Source organism: Triticum urartu, chromosome 4A (genome assembly GCF_056163025.1).
Source record: "Triticum urartu cultivar PI428250 chromosome 4A, HENAU_Tu73, whole genome shotgun sequence".
Taxonomy (NCBI): Eukaryota; Viridiplantae; Streptophyta; class Magnoliopsida; order Poales; family Poaceae; genus Triticum; species Triticum urartu.
In genome coordinates this window covers 609,149,595-609,165,084 of record NC_141876.1, presented here as the reverse complement: position 1 = coordinate 609,165,084, position 15,490 = coordinate 609,149,595, and the positions used below count along the sequence as shown (strand labels likewise).

General features: G+C 44.7%; 1 protein-coding gene and 1 pseudogene across 2 annotated transcripts; one reads left to right on the top strand and one right to left on the bottom strand.

Moving 5' to 3' along the window:
• Window positions 1–1,160: 1,160 nt before the first annotated feature.
• LOC125529471 (ethylene-response factor C3 pseudogene) lies at window positions 1,161–2,409 on the bottom strand (annotated as a pseudogene). Its single transcript, XR_015601837.1, has 2 exons — window positions 1,341–2,409; window positions 1,161–1,212 (listed from the first exon to the last, which is right to left on the bottom strand). The product of XR_015601837.1 is annotated as an ethylene-response factor C3 pseudogene (transcript).
• A 10,178-nt stretch (window positions 2,410–12,587) lies between these two features.
• LOC125554426 (uncharacterized protein At5g65660-like) lies at window positions 12,588–13,419 on the top strand. The gene is made up of 2 exons (XM_048717987.2): window positions 12,588–12,888; window positions 13,001–13,419. The coding sequence occupies exons 1-2, from the start codon at window positions 12,616–12,618 to the stop codon at window positions 13,166–13,168; spliced, it is 441 nt and encodes a 146-aa protein (XP_048573944.2). The 5' UTR covers window positions 12,588–12,615; the 3' UTR covers window positions 13,169–13,419.
• Window positions 13,420–15,490: the final 2,071 nt, after the last annotated feature.

Genomic DNA, 15,490 nt, shown 5'->3' with positions numbered 1-15,490 from the left:
GAATTTATCTCGTCTAAGAGGGTGAATGAAAAAAAGGACCGAACACTTGACCAAGAACTTGGTAAGTGCAGACGCACTGAAATCGTATCTACTCTAAGAGGAAATCGATTCCCTCTTAGGTTTACGTTGTCTTACCATGCGTGATAGCTTTTGTGGGGTCTCCTGGTTCGTTGTTTAAGTAGAGTTGGCTATTATCCTCTGTATTTGGTTAGCAACTTCTATCTGTAATCTGTGTTGCCAAATTTTTACGTTGTCCCTTCTCCTTATCTAGCATGTATTGGTCATGAACTTTGTATTTCTGTTAAGAAATTAATGGGAAATTGGATGCCCCGTTGGAAAAAAACACCCACTAAGAAAAACCACGGGAGATAAAATGATTACCGAGAAACGTGTACAAGCTAGGTAATTACGGATGCTGTCAAGAGTCAAGATGAAAGCAACTAGTAGATGGTTTTGCACCAGCAGTTGCAAAACGTCGTCACATAGTGGATACGACAGCTGATAGTTTTGCACATGCATATGTGTGCTACTCCCTTCGTTCCGAATTACTTGTCGCAGGTATGGATGTATCTACATGTATTTTAGTTTTAGATATATCCATTTTTGTGACGAGTAATTTGGAACGAAGGGAGTAGGTACCAAATGGTATATAGCTAGTGGATTGTTAATTGTTCTGCTTGTTGTAGTATTGGTCACTCAATCTTTCAACACATGTCACTGTCGTCGGTCGTTATTCCATCCGCCGGCCTCAGTCTTGTGCTTTGCTAGCCACTAAAGTAATTGTTAAAACTAATAAGGTTGTTGGACAAAGCTACCTTGGTTGTGAAATGTTAATCCTTTTTTTGGGAAGTAAATGTTAATCTACTTCAAAGCCGCATGGACATTGTATAGTTTGCCACAGACATTTTGATGCATGTCAGGAATGGGGAAATGGAAAACTAACTACTGACTTTGTGCTGATTTTTTGGGCTTGCAGAAACTAGGCTTAGATATTAATTAAGTTGAGTGCAGTGCAGTGCCGTTGATTTGATCATCAGCAACACCAACTACTAGTACGTACTCCTACTTGCATGCATATCCTTTCAAAAATAAATTTGCATGAAGTTTTGGACTCTTGACCTGGTCAATCAGGACATGCATGTATTCCCGCTTCTGCATCGTCAGCGCCCACGCACGGAAAGCTCCATTCCACTTCACCCGTCAACCACAAAGCTAGCAACAAACAATCAATCAATCCCTTGTACTTTTTCACTTCTTTTTGGAAAAAGGAAAACAAACGGAAACCCTACACGCGGCAGAGGTATTCAAGCTTGACCCGACCATTTTGGTGAACTACTCACAGCAATTTTCACCGAGCTCAAACCCAAATTCACCCTCGTTTGCTGCTTCAAACCAATGTAAGTACACATCAGGCACGCTCATCGTCGCGCTCGTTGGTCTTGCCTTGCGATGTGAATTCTCCACCATCCCGGTAGACTCGTCGGCATGTGTGATTCGAGTTCAGACGGAGTGGTGGCTCCAGCACCATGAAGCCATGGACGCCGTGTCCTCGGAGGCGCCAAGCAGCTGCTCGAGGTACTCCGCGCCGAGGTCCTCAAGCTCCATCACATACTCCGGTCGCGGTCCCCGGGTGGCGGCCTTCGCCTCCCTGCCGGCAGCCGTGGCCTTCCGGCTCCGTATGCAATGCCGCCGCTTGAGCGCCAGCACGGGCGACAAGCCATGGGCACGGCCGCACACGTCGTCGGCGGCGCCCTCGAGCGAGCGCCGGACCTGGTCGGCCGGAAAGTTGAGAACGGCGGCGGCACCGCGGATGGCGAACGCAGCCTGGTCGTACGCCAGCGCCGCAGCTTCTGGGCTGTCGAAGGTGCCCAGCCACACGCGCACGCCGTTCCGCGTCGAGTCCCGGATCTCCGCCGCGAACTTGCCCCACGGTCGCTTCCGCACTCCGCGGAACGCGCGACCCACACCTAGTGCCACCTTGCCCTCCTCGTCGGCCTCTTGCTTCGCCGGCGCCGTCGTCGGTGCGGCCGCGGCGTGCTGGACCTCGTGGTGCTGGGAGAGCATGTCTAGCAGGAGCATCTCGTCGGCGTCGCTGGTGTCGAACGGAAGCACAGGTGGCGGCGTGGCCGGGGCGCGGTGGTGCCAGGGCGCGGAGTCGGCGGAGCCGGTGGAGGAGCCCGGCGAGTGCAGCGGGAATGCTTCGGCTGCTGCTAGGTGGTGGTTCTGCTGCGTGGTCACGGTACGACGGGCCAGAAAGTTGACGACGCCGGTGGTAAGACGGGGCGACGTAGATGAAGAAGTCGGAGAAGAAGAGGCCGTGCTGCTGGCGCTGGGATCAGACATGGAGTTTTTCTCGTGGGATGTCGGGTTGGAAGCTGGAACGGATGGAGGCGCGGCTCCATGGAATTTATACCGGTGGCGGGAGTTGGTTGAGCAGAGATGAGAATGATGCAGCGGAGGGTAGATTTGGAATTACTGGGAAAATGCTCTGCTTGGCAACGTGCTGTTTGCTGGGGCACATTTGTTTTGACATGAGTACTAATTTGTAGGTTGAGATAGTCCTAGAAACCGAGATGCCAATTCAAGCAAAATATGGAAAAAATAAATAAAAAGAATATGGATTTATGAAATTTAAGATCCAAAAAATTAGAAATTTGCGGGCACTAGTGGTGACTGTGAAAGGCAACAAGAATTCGTCACGGCCTGGAGTTTTGGCTCCCAAGCTTATCTGCACCCATATGAAGACTAAACTATAACAAATATAGCGAAATAATTCACAAAGATTTGAATTCATGGTAGATCATGGGAGATCGGGAGCAAAAGAGCATATTAGGATATTTGATCGATCATGGGAAATTCATAGTAGTACCAATAAAATTAATTGCACCCTGCAAAAATAATAATAAGAATAATTGCATCTGGGTAGCTTATTTGGTTATGATCAAGTGGACATAGTGTCAAGTGGAGCCGTCCGGCGACCACCACGTGTTTGTTAAGTAGCTAGGTGTGTGTCACTCACTCACCCTGATCGAGTCTTCCATGGACAATTGGATTAGATTAGAAGAATGTAACCCTCCACTGGCACAAAAACATGTGATACATTGTATCTGCGATTAATTCGTCGTCCATGCGTTCGTTGGGGTCCGCTTCCAGACAGAAAGGTGGAAAGAATGGTAACTTGTGCTTAGCCAGGAGCGTCGTAGTCTATAGAACTCTAGATATACTCTTTTTTCCTTTTGGTCAAGTTGTAGGCAAAGTCTCCAAGACCGAATGGCGCCCAGCACGCGTAGCATTTTTCTTTTTGCGGGTAGCTTATCATCCGTGCAAATTTCATAGGTCAATTTTCTTCCATTCCTCGTAAGCTGTGGTTGGGTCAAATTCTTCCCCTCAAGGCTCCACCGACGAGCCGATGAGATCCTACCGCCTTGGCTTCGTTTGTTACTTCTCACAGAGCGGTGTTTGGATGGATGATGGTGTCTCTTCTTCGAGTTGGTCTTTCAAGTTTTGATTTTTCATGAGTATGTCCGGACAGACTGAGTCAACGGAGCTCCGGCGTAGATTTCTGCCGTCCTTTTGGGACGACGAGGTTAGGACCTCTTGTGGTGCGTGTGATATGGTGAGATATGATGATGGATGCTTTAGGTCGTTTCAATGGTTCAACTATGACTCAAGTTTTTTTTTTTTGGCAATGGTAGTAGCCTAGAGACCTTGATATAATTTTTATTACGTAGTAGCCTAGAAACCTCGATATAATTTTTATTATGTAGTAGCCTAGAGACCTTGATATAATTTTTATTGCGTCTATGGTTCTTTGAACTTACGGTGAACTTTTATAATAAATTCTGGTTGTCTTTGAAAAAAACACGGAAATTTGGATACAGCTTTGCTACACATTCAGTTGTGCCTATCGGACCCGCAATTAGCAGCAGACAGCGACTTCGAGAGGCTGGTGACTAGCTGCTTGTTCTAGCTACTTGTGTGCATATGTTACGACCACAAGCCACATACCCCTGGCTGGCTAGCTAGCTAATCCCTCCACCCGGATAATGTAAGACGTTTTGTGACACTAGTGTAGTATCAAAAAAACATCTTATATCATTAAAAAAAACATTTTATATTATGGGACAAGAAGAAGTAGCTATTTACTCAAGAAAATTGCACTCTAGCATTTGACATATAGCTAGGACAAGTACGTCTGGCTTCTATTTGGTATTGCCCAAAATGCCCTTAATTAATTAGGAAGGAACCTCGAAACTTTCCTTATCCATTTCAGACATGGCAACCTTCTACTCCATCTTGACTTGTCAGATTCTATTCCAATGTGACGTCACTCATGACAAATTCTAATTTTGACCGAATAATTCATTCTGACCAGAATGGGGTGCCAGTCAGAACACCAATATAAGTTTTTCAGCAGGCCACATACGCATAGCTGAAGGTGGCAAACTGGCAATAAGCTGAGAGTAGCACAATAATTAATCTGTGGCACTGTGAGGTAAACCTGGTTCTATATTTCTTACTACTACTCACTCCATCTCAAAATAAGTGTCTCGAGTTTAATATAACTTTTTACTAAAGTTAGTACAAAGTTGAGATATTTATTTTAAGACGGATGGAGTACTATATTACTCCCTTCAATTCAAAACAAATGTCACAGTTTTAAACTGAGGTTAGTTTAAAACTGCGACACTTATGATTGATCGGAGGTAGTACTATTCTTGGAGATAGGCAATTAAGGTATAGAACAAAGAAGGTCCGCAAGAAGCTAGGCTGAAGAGTGGCCGAGGAAGGTTCCCATTAAGAATGCATGAAGGAGGTTGGGTTCATCACCCCAGATAGAAGCTTCTCATCTGATGTTGCATGCATGGTGCCATGCATATGCATAATCAGCATCACATGCACCATTTGCTGCAGCTTAATGCATGCAGCAATGCTGCCACCTTAAGGTTCACTACTTCCACTGTTTTTATTTATTCTGCATATTAGCTTAGTCTTAAGTCAATCTTTGGTCAAGTTTATAGAATAATTTATTAATATCTGAACTACCAAATCAATATCATTAGGTTTATCACTGAATATATTTCACATCATATATACTTGTTTTTCTGGGGGAACATCATTTATACTTGTTATTGTCCATATTGTTTTGCATAAAGCTGATCAAACTTTATAAAGTTTGACTTAGGACAAAGCTAACATACAGAGTAAATAATAATAGAGGAACTATCTTGGGCATGCGTGTAGATATACAGATGGATGTTTCGATGAAACTAAGTCTAGACTAATGCAAATTAACTAAGCGCTTTACTGAGCTTTTCTTGCTATTTTAGTTAGCTTAGTTAGCTTTTTCCTCCTTTTGTTTTGCTCCTCTATTTATGTATTATACTTTTTATATATACTGATGACAATACCACAGAACAATTGATCTATGGTGCAGAGCATTAAAAAAGATACTAGTACTGCTAGTATATATAAAAAGTATAATACATAAATAGAGGAGCAAAACAAAAGGAGGAAAAAGCTAGCTAAGCTAACTAAAATAGCAAGAAAGGCTCAGTATATTTCAGTTCTGGGCAACGCGCTGAAAATGGATCACAATTTAGAGTATATCCAGGTATGAAAGCAAGCAACATGCTTCTTCCTAATTATGTGACTGAGCATGTTCTAATCTTCCTTGAGGGAGTGCTTCCATGCTTGAAGCGATAGAGTTGCATTCGTGAAGATCTTACCATTTCTCTGTAGCCAGATGTTCAGGGTGCTCCATAGGAATGGACAAGAGAACGTTCACAAACTGAAATACCCCTATGCCTGTCAATGGTTAGCAAATGTCAGCAATTCAGAGCAAAATCACAATGCCACTAGGGCTGCTGCAATGTTTCCTCAGTATTATGATTGCATAAGCAGCAAGAGTAGCTGCTCATGTGAAATCCTTTTCTTTTGAGCCGGGCTTTAGAGTTTATTCTATCATGTAGCACCAACTAGAAGAAGATTTTTGCTTAAGACTATTAGTCATCTTCCAAATATGCCTAAATACCATAGGAGTTTTTTAATTACCGAAATGTACAAATTTCCTTGCTAGGAGCTTGTGAATGTTGAGGCATGAGGTTTTGAAGTTCAAGGAATTTCTCATAAACTAGACTGGACTATGGCCTGTGATAAAGTCCGGTTCATTATCTCACTAACTCTAGCCAGAGATATTTTTCCATCCTTAACAAAGGAGTGAAGCTCAGGAATTTTTTATGATGAGGGCTCATCAGACTTGTTGTCGGATAGAAAATGAATGTATCACTTTGCCCATGCTTGCAAGAGGCCACCCCTTTAAAAGCAGGAAGTATTTTTAAAGTAGTATTAGTATCGTGCTAGCACATATTACCTATAGTTATTGCCCACACACCTCCCTCGCACGCCACCATCTCCCACGTCGCCGCCACCACTGCCTCGCCGTCCGGGCACCACAGCTCCCCCCCCCCCCCCCACCCCCACCCCAACGTCGCCGCGAGCACGAAGTCGCCCCCCGCGGCCCCGGCCAGCTGCTTCGTCTGACGCCTCCAGGCCAGCTACATGCCGCCACGCTCGTTGGACGCCGCCAGGCCAGCTACCTGGTGTAGGGGAGGCGCTCGTCTCTTCGTCGGCCAGCTTCTTCGATGACGCCCGCAAACTGTTCGACAGTTTGCCCCCAAGGTACAAATGGAATCCACCGACGAGTTCTTTTTTCATAATTTCCCCTGCGACTCCGACGATTCCTCACCCGATGATGAGGAGATGGTGGCTGCTGTGTTAGTCCATTACCACCTTAGTAGGCAACAGTCGTTGTTCCGGGGCTCGATCCCGGGGCACACTCCGGTGTTGAATCGCAACTGACAGAGCGACCATTTCCTTCTTTAGAAGGACTGCTTTGAGACACCCAACCCCCTCTTCAAACATCACCAATTCCGGCGACGTTTCCGTATGTCTAGGAATGTTTTCAACCATATTCGAGAGGGGGTGGTCGGATACGATAAGTATTTTGAGTGCAAGGAAGATGCCCTTGGAAAGATTGGCTTCCCTCTTATTAGAAATGCACTGCAGCCATCCGGATGCTTGCATACGGAGTGCCAGGTGATCTCATTGATGAGTACATCCGCATGAGCGAGTCTACATGCCTAGAGTCCATCACTAGTAGAAAACAGGGCTTTGGTCTAGGGCAGTTTTCACATTAGTCCTGGTTCAGTCAAGAACCGGGACTAATGTGAGCATTTATCCCGGTTCGTGCGGCTAAGGCATTAGTCCCGGTTCGTGCCACGAACCGGGACTAAAGAGTGCGATGCCCATTAGTACCGGTTGGTGGCACCAACCGGGACTAAAGGTTAGACCTTTAGTACCGGTTGGTGCCACCAACCGGTACTAATGGGTTTTGAGGCATTAGTACCGGTTCATGGCACGAACCGGTACTAAAGGTCCCATTTTCAAACTCCCCCCCCCCCCCCCCGACCGCCTTTTCTGTTTTAGAAAAAACAAAAGAAAATGATGGAAATGTCAAAAATTAAAAAAAATTAAGTTTCACATGTGATATGTGGTCTAGTTGTTGGGAAAATTTACAAATATGAATTTTGACTTTATTTGCAAAATTTCTCTGGAATTTAGTAAAATGGGCATAACTTTTGCATACGAACTCGGATTAAAAAGTTTTTTATATGAAAAATCATCTACTCGAAAGAACTGCCCTTTTGCTTGGCAAGGGTAGTATAGGAGCCATGTCAGGGCTTGCACTGTCATACTTGAGGTCGTGGCCTCACAAGATCTCTGGATCTGGCACTCTTTCCTTGGCATGGACGGATTGCATAATGATATCAACGTGCTTCGACGCTCTCCGATGTTTGCAAGGCTTGCCGAAGGCAACAACCCGCCGATGAATGTTAACATCAACGATCACAACTACAACATAGGATACTACCTAGCTGACGGTATCTATTCTCAGTGGACCACTATTGTGAAGACAATCCCCAATCATGTTGGAGAGAAGAGGAAAACATTTGCCCAAGAGTAAGAGGGTGCTAGGAAGGATGTCGAACGTGCGTTTGGTGTTCTGCAATCTCGATGGGGCATCATTCGGTATCCTGCTAGAACTTGGAGCACCAAGAAGTTGTGGGAGACGATGACTGCTTGTGTGATCATGCATATTATGATCGTAGAGAATGAGCGCCCGGAACGTATCTACGATCAAGAATTTCAGTTTCAGGGTGACAAGCATGAAGGAGGAGCGGCAACGTTTGCATAGTTCATCCAATTTCATCATCATATACGTGATTGAGAAACTCACATTCAGCTGCAAGATGTTTTGATTGCACATATGTGGGCTCATGTCGACAATCAATAGATGTACCCTTTTAAAAAATATATTTGAGACAATTTAATTTTTATTCGGCTTGTAAACTATGATATATTTATTTGGATTGTGGAACTATGCTATTTTTGTTTGCTTGTGAAACTATGCAAAATGTGTGTGCATTTGTTGAAAAACGGAGGCAAGCCGGCCACACGAAGATATATGGATCGGCGCGTTGGACGCACCGCTGATCCAAATAAAAAACAGAGCGGACACGAAGCGAGAGGCTAATCCAAGTAAACAAAAACGGATAAAACATGCATTCATTTAAGTCGGCGCGTTGGAGTTTGCTTTAAATAAGCCAAATGTCACGTACGTGACAGGGATGACATCGCGGATAGCAGATGGTTTTGCACCACGTATGTGCCACGTACATCCTACGTACACTGACAATTTAATTTACACATGTGTAGCTAGCTAGTGGGTCATTAGTTAATTAATCCTTCTTCTTGTTGTGTTGGTCACTCCAGCTTTACCAGGTGTCACCGTCGTTATGTGCTTTCCGAGTTACGAGAATTAAGGTAGGTACACTAGCCGTGGCCGGAAAGTTATTCCAGTGAATTTTTAAGCCAATTCAAAGGACCAGTGACTTTTGAGAGTTCAAGAGCTAATTTGCCACGCATATACTCTTAATTAATCCACACATTGTTGGTCCTACCAGCACAAAAAAGTAGTAAAGGTCAAATTCGAAAAGCATCAGTACCTTCTCATGGATTTTGTTTAAGCTATTCCAGTAGCTAGGCATATAGAGGGGTGGATCGATTAGGTGGAAGCAATATCATCTAGATTCATTGCACTCGCATGCCGATTAACTGATCTCATTCCATTCGACCACGAGGGTGGGTGTGGGCGGGGGTATTGTATTTTGCTACGCAAGTACAATATTTCTTTGCTACACCCCACACGTGAGCATAATTGAGGACATGACCATCATGTTTGGACTTGACCTGGTCAAGACATGTATGCATGTACCTATACCTTGAGTTGAGTTCTCTTTTGTTTCCTTGCCATTTCAAGGTCAACATGCACAGGCCATTCCACTCCACCTCACCCGTAGACCCCAAAAGCCAAAAGCACATAACGCTATTCTATTGCCTTCATACTAGGAAATGCTCTTGAAGCTCCTCAGGGATACCAGAACCAGAAGATCCTGTCAAGGGGAAACAGGGCCTTAATAAACGCCATCTCGAGACTTGGACTCGAGGGATAATAAGATCAATAGGAGAAGGGCAAATCTAAAAATAGAGTAGATCTCGGGCCGTAATAGAAATACTTCAGAAAGCACTATGGTCTGAAGTGAAGGGCGGGAATGAACGGAATCAATTATTAAGGAACCCGAATTGTTGGGTTTTGGACTGTTAAATTGATCGAACCGAGACCAACGTCAAGTACGAGTTATTAAGTGCCAAATCAAAAAAAGCCTCACAAACACAGACTTACAATAAGAAAAACATTCAAAATCTCATGGGTGCTGAAGTCTTCTTCTTCCTGCATCCACCGGTGGCACGCCGTGAGCATAGCCCGGTGCCGCCTTTGGGATTCCGCCTCGGTGGGGTTAAAATTTTAAAAACTAGGAAATTGTGGAAGCAGCGACAAGGAAGTCGTCGATGTAGACTAGGAGACCCCGATGGCCGTGATCTGCGGAGCAAATCGCTACCCTAGAGAGAAAACCCATCGACAAGGGCCAGTAGAAACTCCAATTATTACCAAGACCACAAAAACACTAAAAAAAATATCACCCATGTTGTTGTACAACAGGTCCGGGTCTAATGTCGAGCTCGCCGCCATCCAGAACCATGCACCAACGCCCTCTTCTTTGATGATCCAGCCATGCCGAGCCATCGATGAAGATCTCTGCGTTGGATCCCTCCAATCACCAACGGTTTTAACAACGACGATACCGTTCACTGCCAGATGAAGCATGTCGCCCGAACACCCATCTCCTTTGTTGTCCCACAACAACCCCCCCAGTGCCTCCACAACATGTCCCATGATATAGACCACCCCGTTGCCGCCAGAGTCATGCAGGCTTTGCCCGGCAACGCGCCCTGACGGCAGCAAGAGGGATGGATGACGGGTGGCGACTAGGGTTATTCCGTCGTCAGCCTCAGTCGCGTGTCTCCAAGGAAAAACGATTCGCACCGGAGACATTCAAACATACTCCCTCCATTCCACAATGTAGTGCTTCCTCTATCCCCGTGCTTCAACTTTGACCGTAAATTTAACTACCAAGACCGATTGCGGCGGGAGCAAAAATTATATCAGTGAATTCGTATTCGAAAGAAGTTTTCAATTATATAATTTTTTCTCCCGCCGCAGTTGGTCTTATTGGTTAAATTTATGGTCAAAGTTGAACCTCGGAAAGCGTGGACGCACTATATTTTGGAATGGAGGGAGTAACATCTACCTTTATCCACTATCTCTTCTTGTTGGCGATGGATATTCCGCGGCTATTTGTTATTATTGGATAAAAACCTTCTTCTTTTTCTTTCTTTATTTTCAAAAATGAAGACGCCATTACTCTTTTATATCTTCAGGTATTGTATTGTCTCTCTTGCAGATATTTCGTCTCTCTGTGGTCTCTGCATCTAGGTGTTAATGTTGTTTTGTACGTGATTCAATTAGGAATTTTATTTTTAGATATGAATTAGTTTCGTAAGAAGTTTCAAGCATCTAAGCTTTACTCAATTTTGGTAGGACAGAGGGGATTTCGGATACTTGCTATCAACTACAAAACAAAATATTCTTTTGTCTACTCTAGAACAGACTTAACACAACAGAAATGCTGCATTGGAAGAACTTCATACCAGATTACTCATGTGTCATGTGTGGGCCAAATGCCTTTAAACCCTAGGAAATTGTGGAAGCAACGGCTAGGAAGTCGTGGATGTAGACCAGGAGACGCCGGTGGCCGTGATCTGCGGAGCAAATCGCTACCCCAGAGAGAATAACCATCGATAAGGGCTAGTAGAAACTCCAATGATTACCAACACCACAAAAAATTGAAAAAAAATATCACCCATGTCGTTGTACGACAGGTCCGGGTCTGATGTCGAGCTCTGTTGAAATATATTGCCCGCCTCCCTCTATCAGTTCGGACTGATGGGTGAACTGATTAGGTGCATAAACTTACAATCAAGAGGTTCATGGTTCAAAACCCAATAAATGTAATAAATAATTGTGGCCTGCCTACGCTTTCGCTGCCCACGTCATATAGCTCCAAAGAAGCATAGACGTGAGGCAGTGTGGCTTGCTAAGGTCCACCCTTCCACCGGCACTCTGTATTCCAAGTTTGTACTGCTGCATTTGCACAGTAGCATGTAGTATCTTATACTACAACATAGGTTTAGATTAATTGATTCTAGTCTCAAGGCTGTTTCTGCCTGTTAAGTGAGAGCCTAAGTTTGGGATACACATACAAGTTAGTGAGAGTAATAAATTAGCAACATTGTGGTAAGGTAGATGATCGAGAAAACAGTACTAGTATTCTAGGCGCAAGAGTTTAAGATCCAGTCTCTGACTATAATTTAGTGAAGTCAACGTTTTCACAAGGATATGAAGCATAGATGTAAAAGTGCATAACAAAGCGTTCTCGCGTTTTCCTGCTGTCAATGCATACACGAGCATAGTCTTGCTTTTTCTAATAACTACGTATTGTCTTCTACATATATCTCCTTTCTTACCATCAAGCTTTTGTCCATATATCTTGTACATGGTATCTTATGCACTCATATCGTTTGAGATGACATCGATCAAAACCACATGGCAAATCGATGTTGGGGAAGATGAAGTTCAGAAACTCCCTGTCTCCCCTCAGAAAACCTGCATACGGAGTGTTGCATCGCCAACCTTCTATCTATTTCATCTGAAGCTTAGGCACTTCACTATTTGTAAACCAGTTCACGATAATTTACCTAACAAATTAACATTTGCTTGTGGAGAGACATACCTATAATTTCTTTCCCATTGTGCATTGATAAACTTTCGTCCCACCCTCGAAAGCCATATATTCAGACGATTTAAGTAGCTTATTTTTGTTGGAAAAGACAGGCGGTGAGGTCATCATTAACGGTCACCAGCAGAAGTATGTGGACCAGTACCACGGACGGATGGCTGGCCGTGCAAGTCAGTCCACTTCGTACGACGCAAGGTGACTTTTCAGGTATAAGTAGCCAGTGTCCTTTGCTTGCAAGCCTGGGCTCTTAACCGAGTAGCAGGCAGGACTGACTCAAGTACCAGAAGGCCACCTGATGCGTATGAATACGCCACAGGGTCTCACGCCTGCTCCTGCATCCATGACGATCCCGATGTGGCATTCCTCAAGGCCCACGCTCGGGTTCCCCCTCGGCATGGCGCTCCTGCTCCTCGTCATCTTCTCCCTCGGTGCCATCTTCTCCTGCTGCTACCACTGGGACAGGCTCCGCTCCCTCCTCCGGTCTCGGCATCCCGGCATGCTCCAGGAAGGTCCGCACACCGTCATCTCAATTGGATCGGCGCCGAGCAAGGCTGCCTCCGAGCACAAGGTAGCAGCAGCAAGCGATATATCTGTCGTACACCTTATTTTGTGTTTTGGCAATCATCTATCTCTTGCAAACTTGAGCTGATGATTTATGGCCCTTGCCTCCTTGTTTGCAGAGCGAGAAAGCTGGAAAGGAGTGCGGGTTGCCCGTGATCATGCCCGGGGATAACATCGCGAAGTTCTACGCGAGGCCCTGCCCGCACGAGGCGTGTTTAGCTGCAGCAGCAGCAGCAGCAGCAGAGAAGGGCGAAGTCGAGGTGCAAGTCAGATGTTCAGTTTCGTGACCGTCAGTATCTGTATATGAAATCGTGCGTAGCTAGGTGCTGGCGAATTATGATTGATAGATACATTATACATACGCAATGTTTTAAATAGCGGGCTATGGCATTTAGCGGCGACCCTTAAAAACAGCTATAGTTGGGCTATAGCGGAGCTATAGCGGCAAATTTTACATGAAATCATTTAGCGGCAACACCCTCAAACAGCTATAGCAAAGCTATAGCGGGGCTATAGCCGGCTATTTAAAACTATGCTTATGATTGATGGATTGATTGTGTACTCGCATGCATTTTGATAGTTTTTCAGAAAAGAGAGGAGAGAAAAAATGAGAACCTTTCATGTGCAGATAGCCAGATACGCAACACGAATAGTCCAGAAAAGGCGATTTTTGTGTCAGCAAACTAGCTGAATATTTGTTTTTCTTGTCATGGAACTTGTTGAATGCCATGAAATTTGGGATCTTTCTCTTAGGGGGTTGGGGTGGATGTCATTTCAGGAAAACCAAGAAAAGTTCATAGTAGCTTCTTTTTCAAATTATCTGGGAATTTGTTAGCGTCTGTTCTTTCTGCGAGGTTTTTGAAAAGGAAAAAAGAGAGGAAATTAGATTGCCGCTGAACCAAATAGGATCCTTGTCCTGTGGTGCCCCACCGTACGTATGTATATGCACGAAAGCACGACGGAATTGGATTGAAACATGGACCTAACAATAACATTCATATCGGCTGGGATTGTGGTGAGTGCAGGATTAATTAAGTCCGGCCATGACATACTCTGGTCCGTCCTTATGCAGGGCACAACAAGGACGTGTTTGGTTGACAGCACAACCTCCATCCAGGATTTGGGGGACAAATTTGGCTGTTTGGTTAGTCGCGTGTTCGGCTGGGTCTGTGCCGCACGCTCCTCAAAGCAGCCCAGAGCCTAGCTCTAGAGGAACGACCGGCTTGGCCGTTTCCGCTGAGCTAGGCTTGAGCGAGCGCAAATAGTACATGTGGCTGCACAAGCGGGACGAGCGGGAGACGACGCTATGTTTCCCGAAGGCACGCCATAAAATCACCTCACCGCTCAATCGCTCATGTCTCCCTGTCACTCTCCTCTCACCTTTGGCGGCACCATGAATCCATGATGAGCATCGTTGGCTGGAAGATCTTGATGGCGACCATCGGCGACCGGACGATCTGGATGATGATCATCCGAAGGCGCTTCATCACCACTTCACCAATGAAGGTAAGTCGAACCCACCAAATCTGTATGTAGGACGCAATCTAAGCCCGATTTAGGGTCTGACATGGTCCGATTTGGGGTAAGATAGGATTCATTTGGGGAAGATCGGTCACTAAATCTAAAAGGTTGTAGCGTATGTATTAGGGCGATCCTTGGTATGAGGGTTGGTTCTTCACATTGTAGGTCTGATCCTTGTACCTGCTCTCCTCTTCTAGATCATTCAAGCTTAATTGTTGTGCAACCAATATGTAGTATGCTAGAAATATGGTAGTGTGTCGAGCTTCATTATCTACGTTGCAGTGCTGTATTGGCAAGCTGGTCCTCGACAATGCTGTTGGCAGCTGCTTGAAGGATGGGGGAGAAGACATCGGCTCCAAGAGGTGAAGGGGGAGGCTGACGAAGGTTGGCCACTTCAATGAGGTTTGTGGAGAAATGATGATGATGATAATGACGACAATGCGTGCCCTCAACATGGTTTTATTTGTTGTGTGGTGCGTTTTACCTTGAGTGTGCCCGATCAGCGGGTATTGATGATAATCTTTCAATTTTTGATAATTAATTGGACAACTCCATTCTTCTTTCTTAATCAATAATTAATAATTGTCACAAAAAATAACAATTACTAAACAATGCAAATCTTTCTACGTTTAAAAAGCTCAATGATGGTGCTTGTGTCTTTTTACCGTGACCCCGCCCTCACAGAGAGAGAGAGGGAGAGAGAGAGTACAAACACAGCCAGGCAAGAGGTCCAAGCAGTACTAATCGGCAAAAAAAAATTCAAAAACAATTATGCAAATACATATGACTGTTCGTCAAGTATGTAAAAAGTTTCATTGGGTAATTCGATTATTTGCATGCTACACACAAAGAAAATATCTGGCCCCGAAACAACAAAGATAAAGCCCATTTTAATCTGTGTATTTATCTTTTTTGTATACATTACATTTTAACATATATGTTCATGAAATTTTATACGTGTATACTACAAATATTCATCTATGTATATACTTCTTTCAGATTTTTTCAATGTGTGGAAATAGTATATTTGCTAGAAAAGATAAAGAGCTCTGTGGTGCTCGGCCTCTGCTATGCTTTTTCATGCCCTT